Here is a 22,482-nt window from a genome sequence, read left to right as displayed (position 1 = left end):
TGAATTTCAATAAATTACACCTGTATACCTCATAACTCACCAAATTTCCACTTTTATATAAGTTCAGTCTCACCTAGTGCAAAGGCGGAGTAGTGGTGCCAGTGAATAAGAGCTAGCTGTTAAGAGCTGACAGACTATTAGAAAAAAGTATTTAGAGATCAATGGCAAAATAATTTGGATTATTTAATCCAAATTCAAACATACTGGCTTTGCTTGTCTACCAACACACAGAAAAAATGTTTCTTAACCGAGTTCTCTTTGTATATATAGATTATACCACCAGATGGCATCATTTTAGTATTATTCAATACAAGTTACTAGTATACTAATTACTAACTTATTAGTAATATAATTAATATTATTAGTATTAATTCTAGTATAGATTTTTTTTATTTTAAATTGATATATTTTAAGTGGTTTTTGTTCTACAGATAGTTTTATGCAGTTTTTGGAATTATTTTAGCCACATATGATTTTATTTACACTCTTTTATTCCTTATAGACTTCCATGGTCCTAGGTTTGTGAAGGGAAAAGGCATAAATAAACCTAAACAATATAATGATAATCTCATTAAGTGGGGTTCCTAGAAAGAGAGACAGTGGGGTGTAATTGTTTGAAAGGTGAACGAAGATTTGAACCAAAGTTTCAATTCTCACTCAGTGATGGCAATTCACTGAACATGGCAAATGACATGTTTTCAATCTTAGAAGAAGACACTGGCAAACCTGCACTGAATAAATCTTGGCAAGAAAATCCTGTCATTGGTTTGCTGTTAAGTTGGAGTCAAGTTGAAGGCACTTAAGAATCTAGTAGGAACTGAGTAATGCAGAAAGAGACCTTAGAAAGACAAGTAAAGGAACTTAGACAAGACACAATCCCTCAACATACTATCATAGAGATCCTTTCAGGCCTCCATAGGAAAGTGAAATGCTTTCCAAACTTGAGAAGAAGAAAAAAAAAACATTTTAAAATACAATTAGTGTTTTTTGCACTGAACTGGTTAAGATGGAACCAAGAATTACTAAGAAACAATCAGCTAGTATTGTTTTAGTAATCTGTGAAGGCATTCCTTGCAACATCAGAGAATTATAATACATAAATATTTTATTTGTACCCCACCACCATCTCCTTGAAGGGACTTGGGGTGACTAACAAAGCATTCCAAAGTATCACACATAAAATAAAAACAATTACATAGACATTAAAGCAATAAAAACATGAGCTGACATCCATAAAAACCATATAATAAAATTAAAAGTCCAAATTCATAAAATGCAGACATAACTGTGGATAAAACTGAATATTTTTTATTAACGAACCTAGTGCCAAAGTGTAGCCGCCAAGTCCTCAGGCTAACCCATACAATCTACTCAAGATCAAAGGCTTGTTTTTATTGTCATGTTTTTAGACTGGATCAGAAAGTTGGAACCTAATCTCTCTAGGGAGGGCATTTCAGTCAGGGGGCCACCAATGAGAAGGCCCTCTCTCTCGTTCCCACCAACTGTACTTGGGACAATAGTGGGACCGAGAGAAGGGCCTCCCTGGAAGATTTTAAAGCCCGTGTCGGTTCATAGAAGGAGATGCAGTCGCAAAGATAGATTGGGATAAATGTGGGATAAAACACTCTTGCCTTTCAACATAGTTCCTAATAAGGATAGCGCATGTTTTTACTTTTATAAAACGCACTTGCATATGTCCACAATGAACTATATACTTGTAAAGTTCTTCCAAATGCACAAATGTGTTTAAGAAAGAGAGAAGCTAATACAGATCCAAAACTCAAGGAAGCGGACACTTTACTGCCATACTTCTATAACTCAAAAAGTAAAATGTGTACACCCATTCTCTTATAGCTTAATTACAAATAACATGAAATCATTGAAAGTTGTTTTATGTCATAATTCTTTTATTAGCAATATTTGACAAAATAATATAGAATGTTATTTGAAAACAGTGGCATATTTAGTTCCATCAACAGTGCAGTGTATTACTATCTTCAACACACCTTTCAACTCCATTTTTCAGCGTAATCTATAAGTCAGTTAAGAGAACAACAACTGAATTGGCAATATACCATTGCCTTCACATTAAGAACGTTGTCTGTAATATATTTCGCTTTTAAACCAATGAAAACAGTCAAAACTGAAATCACAGGTTTTTATTTATTTATTTATCGTGTCAGGTTTCTAAACCCCTTACAATTAAACTAAAGTAGATGCTTCTCACTGTATAACATTTAAGTGAAAACAGATAATGTATCACAATAAATAGGGAATACTCAATGGTCAAAAGCTTTAATAAAGTATTTCAGAAATATTAATGGTTTCATTATATAAAAATAATTAAGATAAGATTATATAACAACACTCTCACTCTGACATTGTACTTTAATAACCAGTATTAATCCAAAGCGGAATTGTGATTTTATTTTAAGTTAAAACCTCAATAAAAATTGCAAAGCTCTGTCAATGTGCCAGGAACTGAAGGCTCATCTACACAAGCTTAACATCCCACGTTCCCCATGAAGTCGCTTCTAGTGGTCTTCAAGATATTCAGAGACTTCCAGTCCTTATCATGGGGTATCAGTTTAGCCCCATGTTAAGGAAACTTAGGGAATACTCCTGAGTTACACCGGCGCAAACCCACCATTTGTGCACAATGTCGACAGGACTAGATCCGATGCGGACTGGTCTGCTGTCCACATGGTGCACCACCCTCCTGTTTGTCCTATACTCATCAGTGCAGGGAAAAGGGGATGAATAAGGACTGTGTGAACGCCGCCATACTAGGGCTTGGGACCAGAGAGTGTGGCCACCTCTAGGGTGACTCTGGAGCATTCCTGCTTTGGAATAGCCACAGATTAAGTAGACAGTGTAGCTAAGCCTTAAGCTTTACTTAACTGAGGGGGGATTTCCTCCTCACTACATATGCTTAGAATAAGGCTGTGGGATTTTTTTTTCTATCTGACTATATTTCCCCAAAACTAGTTACTTATTTTATTAGATAAGGTAGCAGTGTGAACTGTAAATTCAGAGCAAAACAGAACAAAAAACATTATTCTTAAAATAACCAATTTATTTTTATTAATATATACTAATTCAACAATCCAACAGAACTATTCCATAGTGAAAACTCAGCTCAGGTCTTCAGTGAAAGTAATCTTTGGCAGTCTCAATTTTTCTTTTCTGAACACTTCTCCTAGTGAGCAGTCTACAAAGTGTCAATATAATATAAGGCTTTGGGGAAATAAGTTTAAGCTATTTGTGGAGAGAGAGGAAGCAAGAGAGGTTCAACATAGGCAATTTGCTTCCCCTCAGGAGGAAATCCTAATTAGTGCCTCGAAAATACTTCCTAACAACGAAATCACTTTTTAATAGTTCAATGTAAAATGTCCACAAAACTGCATACTAAAAGCAAGGCACTAGTAGTTGACAAGGGCCAGTCCAAAGCTGGCTGGAAATCGAAGTTCAGAAGATTAACCAAGTTAACCAGGTTAGCCTCAATTCTGCTTAATATTGTTCCTGGCACAAATGTTCATTGTGGTTAGCAAGAGAGAAAAAAATTAAGTGTAGGAAGTGCATTATTTGGAAATCTATTATGACAATTTCTATATGGCTCTGGATTAATTCTGCACTTGCTTATGCTTTTTCTTTTACTAGTTCTAATATCTATTCTCAAGTTCTATGATTTTGAAGCTTACATTCTTGGGTATCCTTGTCCCTAAATTAGTAGTTTATGCTTTCAAAGCTAAATGCCAAAGCGAAGTGGTCTGTAACATAAGCAATGTATCCATTTGTTTGGTGCAAGATTCATAAAGATAATTAAAGCTAAAAGACATTTCTAACACCTTCACTAGCAAATCTGTGCTTTTCGCTTAATGTTCTTCTCCAGTGTACAGCAGGGAATAGGCACTGTTCACATGTGAAGAACAGAATACATCCAACTAGCCACCCTCGAGACTACTCAGGGCTAAAGTGCTGAATACAGTGGGGGCCAAACTCTCTATGTGCAATGCAGTGCTAATTGGTTCAGAGGAAATAATATTCAGCGCATTCACTTAAGGATGAAAAATAAATCTGCTCCCTGTTCTCACAAGAAAGGGCCACTGTTCCTATCTTTCTTCCTGAATTCTTAATAATCAAATTATTTTCCATAGCACAGTTACAACACACACACACAAACAGACTTCATATAAAAAACTGGTAATGTTCCAGACAGCTAAATATAGTTGAAAGAATTCTGTTAAGTAGCTTGAAAGTAAGTACAGTACAGCTCCAACATCTGCATGGGATATGTTCCCGAACTTTATGCGCATATGCAAAACAACAACTAATAGTCAACACTAATGAATTGAAGGATGTCTGGCCCAAGAATACACTTGAGTCATGCTGGAGGTTCCACAAAATGCCTAGAGAGGATATAAGTTTGTTGGGCAGAAATGAAATCATGGATTCTAGTCCTGCAGATAAGGGAGCTGTACTGTACTACAGAAGTTGGGGGAAAGGAGAAACAAGAAAAGAAAAATGACATTAGGTGTTTGCAAAACTTTTATCTGAAGTTCTGCCCACAAACGTAACATGAACATTACCAAACACACAGGGCCTGACCGAAAGCTGTAGTTTTTGCTAAACATCTCCCCCAAACCATTAAATTCTTCTCCTTCCATGACCCATTTTACTTGGTGCATCTAACAATTTGTAACTGACAAGTGCTGTGCTTTTTATCCAGCTATTGTACTACAGAAACCATTCATCATGGGTGTGTACTATATATAAAATCCTCAGACTGGAGGTCTTAATAGGTACACACACTAACACTGAAACAATTAGTCACATTTACCGAGCAAGCAATATACTTCAAATATTTACTGCTATTTCATTTGTTTAGGAAACAAAAGCCAATGCAACACAATTTCTGAAGAGCAATAATATATGATAATACCTTAGCATTAGGTAACTACATCTTACATTCACCCATTCAATAAAAATGAATTGTTGGGTAATTAAACTTAGTGCATTCAATGAGACAGTGGAATGTTTTAATTCTCCCAACCCACACCCACAATACTGCTGTTAATAAGGTCAGCCATTTAAACTATGCTTTCAACATGAATACCTAAGATCTCATTAATAAATCTGTCACAAGTGCAAAACAAGTGCATCTCATATGCTTCAAAATGCTTTAAAATACAAAGCAACATGTTCAGAATATTTGTGGAACAGCACTCAATATATGTGCAAACTTGCCTTAAAACAAACAGAAAGAAAATGAGTAGCTTTGGCATAGCTACTAGCTTGTATTGGCATCTGATTTTCTTTTATTTGAAAATAGAAATGAAGTAGATAAAAATAATCTTTGTGGCTCAAACCCCCATTTTTCCCATTAAAGCAACTAATATATGCCAACAGAACATTAAACATGTTATCCTAGGAAGTTGATCTAGAATTTGTTGCCCGAAGTGCTAGGCTTGCGACTGATCTCATGGCACATGTTGAAACTTTGTGACAAATCCCGGCATTAGAAATGTAGTTGGAAGCCAAATGAGAGAGTCGTTCTGCACCAAATGTGTTGAAATGCCCTGGAAGGACTTTCTCCACCAAGCCCCTATTCGCTAATTCTATGAGTCGTTGGCAGCTTGCAACATAGTCATTTATCCTGCTGTAAGGAAGCCAGTCAATCATTGAGCCATCATACACAACATCTCCACTGAACAGTATCTTCCGTTCGCTGTCGTGCAAACAAATGCTTCCTCTTGAATGGCCAGGCATGTGCATGACAGTGAGCTCTCTATCACCGAGGCTGATCACATCCCCTAGAAACAAACAAAACAACACAGGATGATGAATTTGAATGCTCAAGTCAATGCAATGTATTTGCTCCATTTATGACTCTATGGCAAACCTATTCATCGGAAACACCATTGGAAGTTGACAAAGTATAAACACATTTCTTACTATAGGACCAGCGCAACTCAAAGGATTTCTCCTAAAAATCATCCACACAAAATTACTGCATCATACCTAATATGGGCATAAATATTTAAATTGGTTCAATACTGAGAAAAGGGGAAACAGAGTAACTTCACCATTAGGAACCAATTCACATCAGTTAGGTAAGTAACCACATGGAACAGGCAGCTGCAGACTATGGGAAGACGCAGAAGTAGGGTACACATATATGTTTAGGATTAAGCCTTATTGGCTTGAGTCTGACTTATATCTGCTTATATGGACTTATACCTGTTTATAAGATCCCATCCACACTCCCATCTTCCTTAAAGGAAGGAGAAATACTGTTGAATTGTTTTCTCGTTTCCTTCTGACATGGGATTTCAGGCAGTCCCCAAGTTACGAAGACTTGTTCTTAAGTTCAATTTGTATGTAAGTTGGAACAGGTAGATTTTTTTTAAGTATAACTTTAACTATGTGTGTGTGTTTGTGTATGTGTACACACATACACAAGCTTTGGATAGCTCATGTAGGATTAATACCCCTGTGGTGTTTGTTGTCTGCCCCTCTTCAGAAGATTTCATCTCCCTTTCTGTCCTAACTGGATTTTGCAAAATGTGGCTTCATATGAAAACAAGGAATGATGATAATGCTTCAGTGGAGATGATAGTATCTTTCCCCATGATAGTAACTCTTTCACAAGTGAATTTCCATTTCCAAGGGAAGATTTCTCTCACTTCCTGTTGTTTCACCTCTGTTCTTAACTATGCCATTTGTAAATCAGATGATTGTAACTCAGGGACTGCCTGTATTTTGTCATATCAATGAGCCACTGCAAACAAGTCATTAACTGACAACCCTTGACTGTGAAACCTACCACAAGATGATTTTCTTCAGAGAACAACATGGCGTGGAGATCTGACCCAGTTCAACTAAAAAACAAAACCATAAATAGAAATACACTGCCTCCTCCGTGCTCTGTATGAAAGCGTTACTACATAACATATGGTGGTCATCCTGGAGGTTTGGTGTTTAGAAATTTGACATCTTCCCCCTATTGCAATAACATGTCCTAAACTGCAGGATGTCATTTTAGTTCCAATTTAACTACATCACACTGAAAAACAATTTTTGCATTTAGTGTCTCAACAGAACATGCCGGCAAATGTCAATATTTTAAAATAATGTCAAAGAAAGATATCAAAAGGTGAAGCTTTATAACAGGGATGGAAATTTAACACTCATGCATGTTGTTACAATGGCAAGCAAATCTCAAATATCCCTGGTGGGTGAAGGAGATAAATGGGGTGCCAGAATCTGTTATTAAGGCTACAGCTATTAATCAACTATAAAAATGACTTGATAGTGGGGGTGGGGGGATGGGGGTGGAATCTATATCTTGCAAAGTCTCTGTCATCCTTAAATATAAAAACAAGGGGACAGAAGGCAGTGACAGTTTTCTAACAGGAGGTATGTCAGCAGCAAGATATTTAATGAAAAGTATTTGAATTACCATTATTATCTTAGCCATAAATCATTAGCACTGGGCAGTGAATATTACATATGTATTACAGTATACATATAAATTGGGATGATAAAATCCAAATGATAAGTGTGAAATTATCTTCTGCACTGAGGTTGAATTCACCCATGGTGACACTCCAGACCAGACATGGCTATCTACTGGGTGGATCCATCTTTTTTGGCCTTATCCCCAAGTTTGCTCTGAGCTAAGCAAAGTTGGGGGAAACTCTGGTGTTTCCCAGAAACCTTGGAGTGGTCTTGGGTAGTTTTGACATGTGGACAGCTGGATTGGGTTCAATTTGGCATAATCAGTTATCCACATAGCAGAAGACATGCCATCCCTCTTTTCTATGTGATCAACAAGGAGGACAAAAGCGATCTTTTAGTAGACGTGATAGTGTACTGGACAGGCTTTTCCCAGAGGTCCCAGGCTGATAAGGGAACAATGGCAGTGATGCTGAAAACAGGGCTGGGCCAGGGGCTGAAATGCTGGCCCAGCTGTCCTATATGGACAATAATGTGGTGATGCACAGGATTAGGTCCAGTGTGTGTGGCCACCATCACATGGTCAATCTAGGCCCAACTTAGAGCATAATGTTCCTGACTGGTCCCAGATTAAGTGGCCAGTGTATACATGATAGGATGTCTGTAATTTGGGGTTATAGATGTGAAAAGAAACAGATTTCTGCAGCCAATCAACAGATCAAGGGTTCATGAGATACTGCACATGTGAGTCTAATTCAGAAAGCCATCATAGCAAGAAACAGACTATCCACTGGTCCAAGCTACAAGGATCTTCCTTCCCAATTTCCTGCCAGAAAGAACATTTGGCCACAACAGGGAGTTACCCTGGAACTTCAGAGCTAACATGTGTCAATGTTGTGGTCTCTACTATTGGCCAAGAGGTATGGAAACTGCTACCAAATATTCTCAGGAAGCACATAATGGGAAGAAGAAAATCAATCTAGACCAGGCCAGGCTCAAGCAAACTTCAGCCCTCCAGGTGTTTTGGACGTCAACTCCCAGAAATCCTATCCAGCTTACTGGCTATTACGAATTGTGGGAGTTGGAAGTCCTAAACACCTGGAGAGCAAAAGTTTGCCCATGTCTAACCTCGACCCATCCAACAGCTGCTAATGCACTTTCCAGCCTTTCTCTTTTATCCACATCTCCCCCCCCCCCCCCCCTTCATCGTGTCTATCAAGTTGTGGCCATGTAGGCAGGGACATCTTATCTTTTAATAACTCTACAGCACAGAGAAAACTTCATATGCAATCATCATTGCAAAGCCTTCTCTATACGGGCTTCATTTTACCTCCAAGTAAAAAATGCCTTTATATTAAAGTCTTTGAGGTGCAATGATTTATTGCATTTGTGTTTAAGTGTACATGGTTTCAACTTACTTTAATTTGACACTGTTTTACATTTTAAGATGCGCATTCTATTATTTTACATTTTTAAATTGTTTATATTGATTTTATTGTACAATACACTGAAATCCTTGGGCATAGGACAAAATAGAAATATTTGAATAAAATAAATAATCAATTTATAATCACAGTCAAAATCATCAACAGCATCAGGGGAACCAGTGTAAATAAGGCTGAAGTGATGTCTAGTTGGCTTTCCAATAAATGTAATCTTTGTACAAGTGATTATGCACCCAACTGGTCACATCCATCCACAACAGCGAACTGGGGGCCAAGAAAGAAATGTCATTGCTAAATGTTAGCTCGGGGCTGCAGTAGTATAAAAGGCAGACTGGACATCAAAAAGAATGAAAAAATAAAAACAGCAAGTAGCATAATCTTGTTATTAGATTAAATGTCCTGGAGACAGCACTGCTATATCTCAAGACAGGATATTAAAATGCTGTAGATAGTGTAAAAGAAGATTTAATGATCATACAAACAGAAGGGAATGGCCATTTCTTTTCTTACAAAGCAAAAATTGGGGAGGGGAAGAGAAGATGAGGAGGGAAAAAACAGACAATATGCAGTTGTGTATATGTAAAGAACATTTTATTATTAGCCCATTGGCCATATCAAAAACATATACACATATAGTGCAATGTAAATGAAAATAAACAAGCTGTTAACAAGGTCCCAATCCAAATCAAGTATCTGCATCACCTCTACAGTTCACCCCAATCAACTCTAAATAAGCAGTTCTTAGCTGTGTTGCTTTAAATAGAAAAAGGGCAGTTTTGTATGTTATTTTAGCATTCTGGCTGGCCAATAAAAATGTAGTTTTAATATATGGATCTCAGTGTGTTTTTTGTATAATGTATGGTCTGAGGTATAGTTGTGTATATGTGCTTCCAAGCTGCCTATCAATTTATGGAGACTCCATATATTCTATCTATAGGCCTTTCTACATACTCAGAGTGGTTTTGTCAGTCACTCCCTCTGGCCTTCATATAGCCTGCAGCACGTAGTATTCATTGGTAGTCTCCCATCCAAGTATTACGCAGGGTTGATCCTATTTAGCTTCCAAGATCAAAAAGGAGCTGGTGCCTTTAGGCTAATTAGGCCCCAATATGCAGTTACATAAAACAATTTCCATTCCAAAGGCTACTGACTCAGATCAGCAACTGACATAATCAAATACTACATACATTTTGCAAAATCAATGGTGCTTTTGCACTTCAAATTACCACTGTATTTTGTTTCACATCTCTGTATATCATGAAAAACCAGACAGAGAAATGCTAAATAAAAACTAAGGGCAAAATAAAATAATGAGTGCAATGCTTCTTTTCATTTAAGTTGCAAAGTTGGGGAGGAAGAATTAGTGGAGTGGTGGGAAGTGATCATTCCTGCCATGAATTGGTTCCTCTCTAGGCTGAATTTATTTATTTATTTATTTATAAAAAAGAAAGTATGTGTGTGCACATATTTGTATATCAGTATTAGCACACCCTGCACAATAGAAAATATGTATATTTGCACCCAAGATGGGAAAAAAGAGTGGCCAAGGCTGTATGGCCAAAAATAATGCAAAAGATTGACAAGGTGGGCTGTCCCCTAACAGCAAAGTGAATTTAAAAGGGAAAAATTTGTAGCTGGTTATGGCAATCATGAGGTGATGTGTGACAGATTTGATTTTTAGCTTTGATTATGTTTTTATTTATTTTAACTGTGAATTTTTAAATGCCATTTATATTTAATTCTGTTTTAATGTTTGTATAATTTTAGATTTTAAATTGTATTGAAATGCTTTTAATGTAAGCCACTTTGAGTCTGATTGTGGAAAGAAAAAGTGGGGTATAAATAAACATAAACATAATGATAATAGTAATGATGTGTTAACGGGGTCACTGCAGACTGGGAAAATGTGTTGTCAAACAGAATTGTTTTGCCAATATAGACAATGACCAATTGGGAGGAGAGCAATGACCAATTTCGATAAAATAGTTAAGAGTAGAGACATCACAGTGCCAACAAAGATCCACATAGTTAAAGAAATTGTATTCCCTGTAGTAACCTATGGATGTGAGAGCTGGACCATAGGGAAGGCTGAGCGAAGGAAGATAGACGCTTTTGAACTGTGGTGTTGGGGGAAAATTCTGAGAGTGCCTTGGACTGCAAGGAGATCAAACCAATCCATACTCCAGGAAATAAAGCCCAACTGCTCATTGGAGGGAAGGATATTAGCGGCAAAGATGAAGTACTTTGGCCACATAATAAGAAGACAAGAAAGTTTGGAGAAAATAATGATGCTGGGGAAAAGGGAAGGAAAAAGGAAGAGGGGCCGACCAAGGACAAGATGGATGGATGTTATCCTTGAAGTAACTGTCTTGACCTTGAAGGAGCTGGGGGTGGCGACTGCCGACAGGGAGCTCTTGCGTGGGCTTGTCCATGAGATCACAAAGAGTCAGAAGCAACTGAACGAGTGAACAACAGACAGGACCTAAGAAGATCCTGTGGGGTTGCAGTAAGTCAACAGGCAACATACACAGAAAAGATCGATCCCCAGGGCTTAAAAAAAAATAGCACAGGCCTTTAGGTTTGTCTAAAAAAATATAAATAATAAGAAAAGTGATGAAAGAAACGGTCATGTCTGAATGAATCATCAGAAGAAGCCTTCAAGTATCTAAAGAAAGTTCAGTGTTGGCAACAGCAGTCTATTAAGGAAAGATGCCATAGAAAAGTAAAATGCATTAAAATATGAAAGGCGCCGAAGCACACAGATCCATTTGTCCAGTAATGTAACAATCAGACATTTACAGTGAGGCCGATATTATTATATCTCAACAAATAACTCATCTATTTAGATTATATTCTTTCCTTTTCACAGTACTAGCAGAGTGCATAACAACGTAATTGTTATGGGATGAACTGAAAGGATAGGAGTTAAAAGATAAAAGGCATAAAGCAGGATTTGTGGCACTTCTCACAAATCCAATTAGATGTCAGATCTGCTTAATTCTTCAAATCTAGGCAATCAAGAAAACTGGTGACAGGAAATCGCACAGTGGCTTAAGGACTCATTTTCAGAAATAAAGGCTTTGACTTTCAATGAAATACAGCTAATAGCTGCCTGCATTTAACATTACATTTTTTGATGGCTATTTGGTCTGAATTATCTCTACTATTGTCTTTTTGCTCCAAAGTGAGGGCTGCAAACTCACGGATATTTTCATGAGATTGTGCTTCTTAACAACCTTATATATTAAGAAAATTCATTCTGCGCAACTCAAGCTAATTATGAGCAACACTGCCTTCGTTTTAAATTTTTCCATTGTTTTATTTTATGACTGGATATTTCTTCCATCTATCCTGTTTTTTTCACATTGCCAATTTATCTTCTAAGATTAAGAATGAAAGATTAACATGACACAATATCTAAGAGAACTGTGTATGGAGGGATGCAAACAGAAATACCTATTAATAAATGAGTTATCATGCCAGTTTTACTCCTAATGTTTAGAAGCATTGCTATATGAAAATCATTAACAAATAGCCTGAGCCAATCAAGTTAAACAGTTTTCTTTTTTGTACACATATTCTTAGATTTGTAAGCCATGGCTTATAAAGTTAGAAATTACTTTTTGGCTTCACAGTTCTCTCCTCTACACCTCTTTTTCTTTCCGGGAGAATTAGCATGTGCAGGGATTCTGGCTGGTTTGAACTAGAGTTCCCTTTGCATCCAAAATGGTAAATTCTAGCACAGTGGTTTCCAACCTGGGCTCTGTGGGCCACCAGTGGTCCCCACGAACTAAAATAGTTACTACATCTCACAGTTACTACACCATTGCAACAAAAGTGACTGGTCTCACGAAACCCTCTTATAGTGCGGAGACAACGGGGATGTTGGGAGGGGAGAGGCTGACTACTCATGAAAGGTGTGACAACAAGCCTCCTGACTGCTGCTTCTCCTCCTACTTCCTCCCCCTGAGTAGAGCCATTCCATGTGGCACCTGGAAGTGGGGACGCCTTGGTGCCTTCCTTTTTAAGCCTATTCCTGTGGTTATTTGGGGTGCTGATTAAGAAAACTGCATTGGATAGACCACCTCAGCTCTAGATTATTAAATATGGGTTTCTGTGGGCGAGCAGATGGCGACTACTGGATGGCGTGTTCTGTATCAGAAACAAGAGCTGATGTGGATTATCCGATGCACTTTTCTGAATCAGCACCCCAAATAACCAAACCAAGTCTAAAGTTTACAAAAAAAAAAACTATCCGTAACCTTTTTGATACTAATGTTGGAGAGTGGTCCCAAGTCGAAAAATGTTGGGAACCACTGTTCTAGCAAGTTAACTAGTCAACTTAATAAGCCTTAGTCTGTTTTGATTGTGGGCTATCTTTTACGTTTATTTACCCAACAGTGATCCAGAGCTCCCTGGTTTTGATACAAAGGGAAACTCTACATTAAAACCCTGCTAAAATATGTATATGAAGGATTTTATTTTTATTTTGTCGTGTCAGGAGTGACTTGAGAAACTGCAAGTCGCTTCTGATATGAGAGAATTGGCCGTCTGCAAGGATGTTGCCCAGGGGATGCCCAGATGATTTGATGTTTTTATCATCCTTGTGGTATTTGATGTTTTTATCATCTCTCATGTCCCTGCATGAGGAGCTGATTGGAAAATATACACAGGTTCCTGATCCTTGTGCCCAATTTCAGAACGATCATTTACAAACATTTGTATGAACAGCTAAAAACAGACCTTTATGTATTAACTAGCAAGCAATGTTTACTCAGAAGCAATTTTCAGTAATTTCTCTGGCACTTAGTTTAAAAAGGGCACACCAAGAACTGGAATATTCAGGTCTTAAGGAAATGAACTTGTCCTCCCAGGAGACACAACAGTCACATCAAACCAATTTGGGGAAAAGCTTTTCCAAAGCTTCACATTAACAAAAATCCTGTGTTCCATCTGCCAATGTGGATGCATGGGCTTATGACCTCATAACTCCCTCTGAGTTCTTAATCAAATGTTCCTGTCTCTTGATGCGCTCTTCCTGTAAGCAAAGAGGCAAAGGAGTAACTGATGCCATTCCTGGCAGCCTTCTCACCTCTGGGAATGCCATCTCACCAAGAAGGGGATCAGAGTCCTGTTTTAGCCAGAGCAGAAAATATTCTTTGTTCAGTTCATTCTTCCTTAAGTATGTTGAACAACAACAATAATAATCAGGGTTTAAAAGATGACAAAACATTACATCTAGTAATTAATATGTTGCTTTAATAGTCCTTCAAACATAATATGTTTTACATTTACTATTGAATTAGTCAACAGATCTGTGAAGCCAACATAGCCTATACTTCAATTCCTCACAAACCAGTGTTTTAAAACCCAAGTCTTCCTCCAGATGTATGTGGTACAGTCCACCTTCTGTATCCCTGCATCCATTGATTCAACTAACCACATCACTCACACACAATCCAGATAGCAAACCATAATTTTGCTGCACATTGAGCACACTACACTATTGTGTAGGCATACCTTGCTACAGCCTCCTGTCATTCCACCGATCCTTAAGGTCCAGAGCAGTGGTTCTCAACCTGTGGGTCCCCAAAAGTTTTGGCCTTCAATTCCCAGAAATCCTAACAGCTGGTAAACTGGATGGGATTTATGGAAGTTGTAGGTCAAAACACTTGGGGACCCACAGGTTGAGAACCACTGGTCTAGAACTTCTTTGAGTTGTTCACCAGCCTCTCAAGATCTACTGATTGATCTGAGTCAACATTCTGCCAGTCTTAGTAAAGAAGCAACAGGAACAAAGCAGCAAATGTCGAGATGGGCAATGTTTGGGGGTGGGGATGTTGGCCTTGACAATATAAGGGGCTGTGTTTGACTCATGTTAATTTATTAATATTTATATGTATGTGTATAATTTCCTGTATAATTTCTGCTATGTAAATCGCCTAGAGCATCTTGGATGGAGGGTGATTAATAAGTAATTAAAAATGATGATGATGATGATGATACCAAAGATGGAGTGGTGATGTATATTTAAGAGTAAAATTTTCTTTTTAAAGCAAGGATCATGTTTCCTATTGTGTCTGGCTCTTCACTGAGGTTACCAGGAAGAACATGTTCAGATGTTCTTGGAGGAGATGCACATCTTGTTTTGTGTACTGCTTGGGCTGAAGCATGTTAACATACCTTAAGATGGTTTAACTAGGCCCTATTTTAATTTAGTAGCTGTCTCTTTAAAACATGTCAGCCTTTTAAATAGTATACTGTTTACTTCAAGGAGGAAAGCAGGTATCACTATGAATAAAACGTCATATGCTTAGAATCTAGAGGACAAAATCTGTCTGAAATTGGGAGGTGCTTAGCTGGTGCTTTTGAATTTCAACTCGTACTACAAAAATTTCAGCTCTGCTAACTCTGCAGGGGAAAAATATTTTCAACCAAAAGCTCTATTCCTTTCTTTTGCTTTAAATATCAAAATATTACTAGTGAACATTGTTTCTGGATGGTAATTATCTTTTTGTATGTATTTTCTCTACCAACAATTTGTTTCAAAAGAATAATATAAATAATCCAATATTAAAATCAGTACATATCAACTGAGAGTAAATGCGCCTTAGGCTAGCCCTTTTGCTTCAAAACAACATGCCAAATCCCAGTATGATATAATCTCAATACATGACAATTGCTATATATAGTATTCAGTGGCCACACTTGCATTTGTCATTGAGGGTTTGTTCTGTTTTTTCAAAACACATTATGCAATAATACCTCCTGGCAAAACAGAATTGATCCTCTTTTTTAATGAATTGTTTACTATTCATTGCCCTTCTTCCCATAAAAGAGCTGTCATGTAGAAATGCACAATATGCACTCCATTATCCACAGATTTAATATCCACGGTTTCACTTATCTACTCTCCAAAAATTCCCATCCTCCAGGAAGTGTTTCTGGGTCATCCAATGCTACTCTATTGTATGCTCTCAGTCCATGTATAGTCAAAATATAGGGTTTGCTATCATCTAAAGTTTTAAGTATCCACAAGAAATCTTGGAACCTATGCACCATCGACACAAGGGTCATATGCAGAGTAAAGGTTTCCCTTGATATTAAGTCTAGTCATATCCGACTCTGGGTGATGGTGCTCATCTCAATTTCTAAGCCCAAGAGCTTAGGTTATGTGGCCAGCATGACTGCATGGAGAACCATTGCCTTCCTGCAGAAGTGGTACCTATTGATCTACTCATATTTGCATGTTTTCGAATTACTGGGTTGGCAGAAGCTGGGGCTAACAGTGGGAGCTCACCCCTGTCCCCAGATTCGAATAGCCAACCTTTCAGTCAGCAAGTTCAGCAGCTCAATGGTTTAACCCACCACACCATCAGGGGTCCTATATCACTAAGAAATGTTGGGCATTATTGTACAGTATGACCCTTGCACAGTATGACCCTATTGAATGTTGTATGCATCCCCACAAATGTATCTCAGAGATGGATAGCGCATTCAAACTCCCCTTTTGATTCCTGCTGCTCTTCTATCTTAGAGCAACACCCCCCCCCCTCTCCACTCCAACATAAAGGCTTTGGATTTATAAATCCATAAAGTGTAGGGGCTCACACATGATCCCATCAGTGCCACCTATATATGAAGCAGGTACTATTATTGTTGTTGTTTTCCTCTACACGTGACTCAAAACATTACTGTAATGTATATGATTAACTAACTTGGAAGTCCCTGAACAGACTGAGAAGTGGAGTGGGCAGATCAAAAGACAACCTGCCAAAAAGGAATTACCTAAAAGAATCCTCTACCTTGTGTGACTGTGGAGCAGAACAGACAACTCTGCATCTGTATGTTTGTCCGCAATGTCCTGCCTCATGTACAGAGGAAGAATTGATTGAAACTATAGACAATGCGGTGGCTGTTGCCCGTTTTTGGACAAAAGATATATTGCTGCTTGTGCTCCTTCTATTTTTATCAGTTTTATACTAATTCATGCAATGCTTTTGATACAAAATAAATAAACCAGATTAACTCTTCTAAATAGTAGTATTGGTGAAATATACTGATAAGTGTAAAATGCCTGTCTCTGAGCAAGTTAATCATCTTACATAGACATATCTACTTCACATATTCCTTTTAATGCAATTATGGGAAAGTTTTGTAATGAGCTGAGGTTGCACCCTTTCCCTTCCACACCATGAATCGTTGCTGGAACATGCTCTACAACAGTGATTCCCAAAGTGCAGTTTTCCAGATTTTGTAGACTTCAACTCCCAGAAGCCACAGCTGCTTTGGCTAAAGATCAGAGATTCTGGGAGCTGAAGTCCACAAATCACATCTAGTACTGAACTTAAGTCGCATCTACACTGGAGAATTAAACCAGCTTTAAAATCACTAGAGTTGAAGTTTGGTGAGGCACCGGCACTCTTAGACAGAGGAAACTACAATCTCCATGATCCTACAGCATGAGCCATGGTAGTTAAAGTGATGTCAAACTGCATTAATTTCAGTGCTGATGTACCTGGGATTCTCTGAGAGGGCTCTAGTGCAGTTCCCTGAACTGCGACACAAGAGATCTATAGCAACGAAAAGTACAAAGTACTTCACTGAACTACTCTGCCCAGAATTCCACTGGATTTAAATCCTCTGAAGTGAGCCTCATTTTTTCAGCCTGCATGTCTGTCCCAGTTATCTACAGATGTATCTACACTATAGAGGAGAGGAGAGGCCCTGCTCGTGATCCCACCCACGTCACAAGTGCGTTTGGTGGGGACACGGGACAGGGCCTTTTCTGTGGCGGCCCCCCGACTCTGGAACGCCCTCCCAAAGGATCTCAGACAGGCCCCCACTCTGGCCGTTTTCAGAAGGAATTTAAAAACTTGGCTGTTCCATTGTGCCTTCCCAGACTAGGAACCCCACCCCAAGTCCTAGTAGCACTTTAGCATAACTAATTGTCGCTGCACACCGCACTTTTAATCTTACGTGCCTCCTGCCATTTCAGCACTTTTAACCCTTGTACCCCAGTGCGCCGGCCGAACCAATTTTAATAAGGTCTTGATGTACTGTCATTGTCGTTATTTTGCTTATTATCTGATTTGCTTAGTTATTGTGGAGTTATGTTATTTTGTTTATTGTTTTGATTTGCTGTTATTGTGATGTTACGTTTTACTGTACTGTGTTTTGAGGCTTCGGCCTGTGTAAGCCGCATCGAGTCCTCCGGGAGATGCTAGCGGGGTACAAATAAAGTTAATAATAATAATAATAATAATAATAATAGAATGAACACAGTTTTACACCACTTTAATTGCTATGGCTCGATGCCGCATTATCACAGGATATCTACGCCCAACACTGTTGGAGAAATTATACTGTTTAGCCCGGGCAAGGGCAAACTTCGGAACTCCAGGTGTTTTGGACTTCAACTCCCACAATTCCTAACAGCTTACCGGCTGAAATCCAAAACATCTGGAGGGTTTAATTGGTATTGCACGACCTGATAGCCGCCTGGAAGTAGCAGCCAGCAATGAAAAGACCAAGGCATCTTCTGTTCAGATATCATCCAATGACTTAAATCAAGAAACAGCTTCCTAAGATCTGCGTTTATAGTCACAGGAACACCTCAGCAAGCGAGCGACAGTCCAAAAATGGCAGGCTTTTTTTTAACGTATCAGAAGAGAACCGAGGATACAGCTGCAATGTATTTAAAAAGCACAAAGTTTTAAAAACTTGGCATTATACTAAATGTCCTATGACCAAAAGCTGGCCACTTGGAGTGCTTCTGTCTGGTGTTGCTATAAGAAGATCCTCCATTGTGCATGTGGCAGGGCTCAGACTGCACTGTAAGAGATGGTCTGTGGTTTGCTGTTCTCCACACTCGCATGTCGTGGACTCCACTTTGTGGTCCCATTTCTTAAGGTTGGCTTTGCATCTCGTGGTGCCAAAGTGCAGTCTGTTCAGCGTCTTCCAAGTTGTTCAGTCTTCTGTGTGCCCAGGAGGGAGTCTCTCATTCAGTATTAGCCATGGGATGTTGATCCTGCCACTTTTGGACTCTTATTAGCCATGGGTTGTTGATCCTGCCACTTTTGGACACTTAACCTGCCACTTTTGCTTGATGAAGCTTTCCTGCGAGTATCTCCGTAGATCTTAGAAAACTGTTTATTGATTTAAGGCGTTGTCTGATATCTGAAGAGAGGATGGGCCGGAGATATCAATGCCTTGGTCCTTTCATTATTGGCTGCTACTTCCCAGCGGATGTCATGTAATGCAATACCAACTAAATAGTATAATTTCTCCCGGTTAAAACCCGGAACCTCGATCCGTGGCTGATACCAGATAAAGAAACTCCCTTCTGAGCACTCTTAGGTGACTTGGAAGGCGTTGAACAGACTGCGCTCTGTTATCACGAGATGTGGCGCCAATCTCAAGAAACAGGGCTTCAAAGTGGAGTCCATGACATGCAAGTGCTGAGAAGAGCAAACCACAGACCACTTACTACCATGTGGTCTGAGCCCTTACAGCAACACCAGCAGCACTTTGTCAAAGGAAATATATGCCAAATTTTTAACTTTGTGGTTTTTTATACATTACTAACCGTCCCCTGCCACATGTTGCTGTGGCCCAGTCTGTGTATGTGTATATGTGTGTGTGTATATTTGTGTATATATGTGTGCGTATATATGTGGTTTTGTGCATGTGTTGTTATGTATTTTTTGTTTTTTGGCTTTTTAAGTCTCTTCCGCTGTGTTTTTCAGTGTTTTTATGAGTGATGGTCACTTGCTGACCTGATAGGTGTATTGTGTCCAAATTTGGTGTCAATTCATCCAGTGGTTTTTGAGTTATGTTAATCCCACAAACATTACATTTTTATTTATATAGACTAGTTGTCCCCTGCCACACGTTGCTGTGGCCCAGTCTGTGTATATGTGTTGTGTATGTGTGTGTATATATATTTCTGATGTACCTTTGGAGAATCACCATATATTCCAGTCCTGTTGTTTCACCTACACAGTTTACCTCATATTGCACTTTCCCCCACCTTTTTGAAAGTCTAATTCAGTCTCCTACAAGCTCCTCCCCCACAAATGTACCTTTTCATTGCTATCTCATCCAGAGTTTTATCATTTTATGCTGTGCATTTGGCCCACCCACTATGTTTTGTTTTCCATTATGTTATTTTGTACTGTTTATTTTACTTGATTGGTTTATTTTATTGTGATGCTATTTTATTGTTTATATTTTATGTTGCTGCAATGTATCGCTTGGCTTGGCCTCATGTAAGCCGCTCCGAGTCCCCTTTGGGGAGATAGTGGCGGGGTATAAATAAAATTTATTATTACTATTATTAGTGATTTTGTGCATGCATTGTAATTTTTTTTTTACTTTTTAAGTCTCTTCCACTGTGTTTTTCAGTGTTTTTATGAGTGATGATCACTCCTTGGCCTGATATATGTATTATGTCCAAATTTGGTGTCAGTTCGTCAAGTGGTTTTTGAGTTATGTTAATCAATGCTAGTATGATAGCTGGGTCCAGAAGCTCTGAGCGTTATGCACATTCTGCAACGGCGGTTGTGAATCAGGGAAGAAGAGAGCAGCACACTGAGGGCGGGAATATATACTCTGTAGTTGCATTTGATGGAAAGATAGAAAGGAGGGGAGGGTTAGGATAAGGTTTAATGTTAGGGGTAGGGTAAGGGTTAGGATTAGGTTTAGTAGTCAGGTTTAGGGTTTGGGTCAGGGTTAGGGTTAAGGGTTCAGGTAAGGAACTCTGGAACTCCCTTCCACTGGAGATCAGAACTGCCCGTTCGATCTTAATGTTCAGGAAACGTGAAAACCTGGCTTTGGGGATTGGCATTCAACGAATGAGCCATGATCCTTTGATATGGATGGATGACGATGAATAATGACTTTGATGATGACTGACCACTGTAATCATATGATTGTATTTTTTGCCATTTTAATTGTTTCAATGTTTTAATGTTTTAGTGTGATTTAGAAATATGATGTTTTAATGACGGTCTGTAATATTGATGTTGGAAACCGGCCCGAGTCCCTTGAATGGAGGTGAGAAGACCGGTATACAAAACTACCAAATAAATAAATAAATAAATAAGGGTTTTACCATTTAAAAAAACCTCTTACATTCCTTCTATAATATCTGTGTTCTGGTCTGCGTTGCGCAAACAGCGTTATGTTCAGCGCTTCTGGATCCAGCTTTCATACTATTACATATTAATCCCACAAACCGAACATTACATATTTATTTATACAGAAGATTACTGTCTTCTCAATTTGCTTCTGACCTGGAAGACTATAGAGAAGGCATGGACAAACTTGGGCCCTCCAGGTATTTTGGACTTCAACTTCCACAATAACAATTATTATTATTATTATTATTATTATTATTATTAGGTAAAGGTAGTCCCCTGACATTAAGTCCAGTCATGTCTGACTCTAGGGTGTGGTGCTCATCTCCATTTCTAAGCCGAAGAGCCCGCGTTGTCCGTAGACACCTCCAAGGTCATGTGGCCGGCATGACTGCATGGAGCACTGTTACCTTCCCGCCGGAGCGGTACCTATTGATCTACTCACATTTGCATGTTTTCGAACTGCTAGGTTGGCAGAAGCTAGGGCTGACAGCGGAAGCTCACGCCGCTCTCCGGAATCGAACCTGCGACCTTTCGATCAACAAGCTAAGCAGCTCAGTGCTTTAACCCACTGCGCCACCGGGGGCTCCGGTGTATTATTATTATTATTACATTATTATTATTATTATTACATTATTATTATTATTATTATTATTACATGTAATAATTATTATTACATACATTTCTATCCCGCCCTTCTCCCCACAAGAGGGCTCAGGGCGGCCAATTCCTAACAGCCTGCTCTACAGTTTGGGAAACACCTCTAGTTTAGACAACACTCGCTCTAGGCATGCCAAATGCTCTGCTGATTGCTAACAGAGGGAGGAGGGTCCAGGGAAGGGTCTGGGGGAGAAGCTCGGGGAGGAGGGAAGGGGGGCGGATTCACCTTCCTGCAGGACGTGGGTGGGCTGGACGGGGCGGACCCGGAAGTGCCTGGCGCTCCACCCGGGGCTGGGCTGCCGCACCACCTCGCCGTCGGAGAGCCAGGTCACGGCCTCGTAGTTGTCCCCGCGGCGGAGGGCCGGGGCCTCGGCGCTGTGCACGGCCACCTCCGGGAACTGGTGCAGCCCGCCCGCGTGGTCGAAGTGCACGTGCGTGGCCACGGCCAGCAGGGGGCGCTGTCCCGCAAGGGGTTCTCCCGCCGGCGGCGCGGATTCCGCCCCCTTCTCCTCGGGGGCTCCGGGCCCCAAGAGCCCCGCCAAGCGGAGGTAATCCGGCAGGCTCCGCAGCCCCAGCCCGGTGTCGATGACCACGTCCCGCTGCGAGCCTCGCACCAGCCAGATGTTAGCCCGGTTCCCGGACTCGTAGAAGCGCTCCTGGATCCAGAAGATGCCGCCGCCCAGGGATTTGTGCGCGAACCACTCCAGCGCCGACATCGCCGCCGCCGCCGCCCAGACAAGCTCCCAAAGCCCGGCTACGGGAAGCGAGGGAAGGAGGAG

At 39.6% G+C, this 22,482-nt stretch overlaps 1 protein-coding gene across 1 annotated transcript; it reads right to left on the bottom strand.

The window, feature by feature from the left end:
• Positions 1 to 1,886: 1,886 nt before the first annotated feature.
• MBLAC2 (metallo-beta-lactamase domain containing 2) lies at positions 1,887 to 22,482 on the bottom strand. Its single transcript, XM_060761769.2, has 2 exons — positions 21,930 to 22,482; positions 1,887 to 5,813 (listed from the first exon to the last, which is right to left on the bottom strand). Exons 1-2 carry the CDS (start codon positions 22,417 to 22,419, stop codon positions 5,428 to 5,430), a joined length of 876 nt encoding a protein of 291 aa, XP_060617752.2. The 5' UTR covers positions 22,420 to 22,482; the 3' UTR covers positions 1,887 to 5,427.

Source organism: Anolis sagrei, chromosome 2 (assembly GCF_037176765.1).
Source record: "Anolis sagrei isolate rAnoSag1 chromosome 2, rAnoSag1.mat, whole genome shotgun sequence".
NCBI classification, from domain to species: domain Eukaryota; kingdom Metazoa; phylum Chordata; class Lepidosauria; order Squamata; family Dactyloidae; genus Anolis; species Anolis sagrei.
The sequence above is the reverse complement of the archived record's forward strand: the minus strand, read 5'-3'. Positions and strand labels throughout refer to the sequence as shown.

Bases quoted from the DNA above. Each gene is read 5' to 3' on its own strand.
- MBLAC2 (XM_060761769.2), bottom strand. From the start codon at position 22,419: ATGTCGGCGCTGGAGTGGTTCGCGCACAAATCCCTGGGCGGCGGCATC. The intron at 5,814-21,929 runs GTGAATCCGCCC...GTTTGTTTCTAG, and splicing joins CACCCACGTCCTGCAGGAAG to GGGATGTGATCAGCCTCGGT.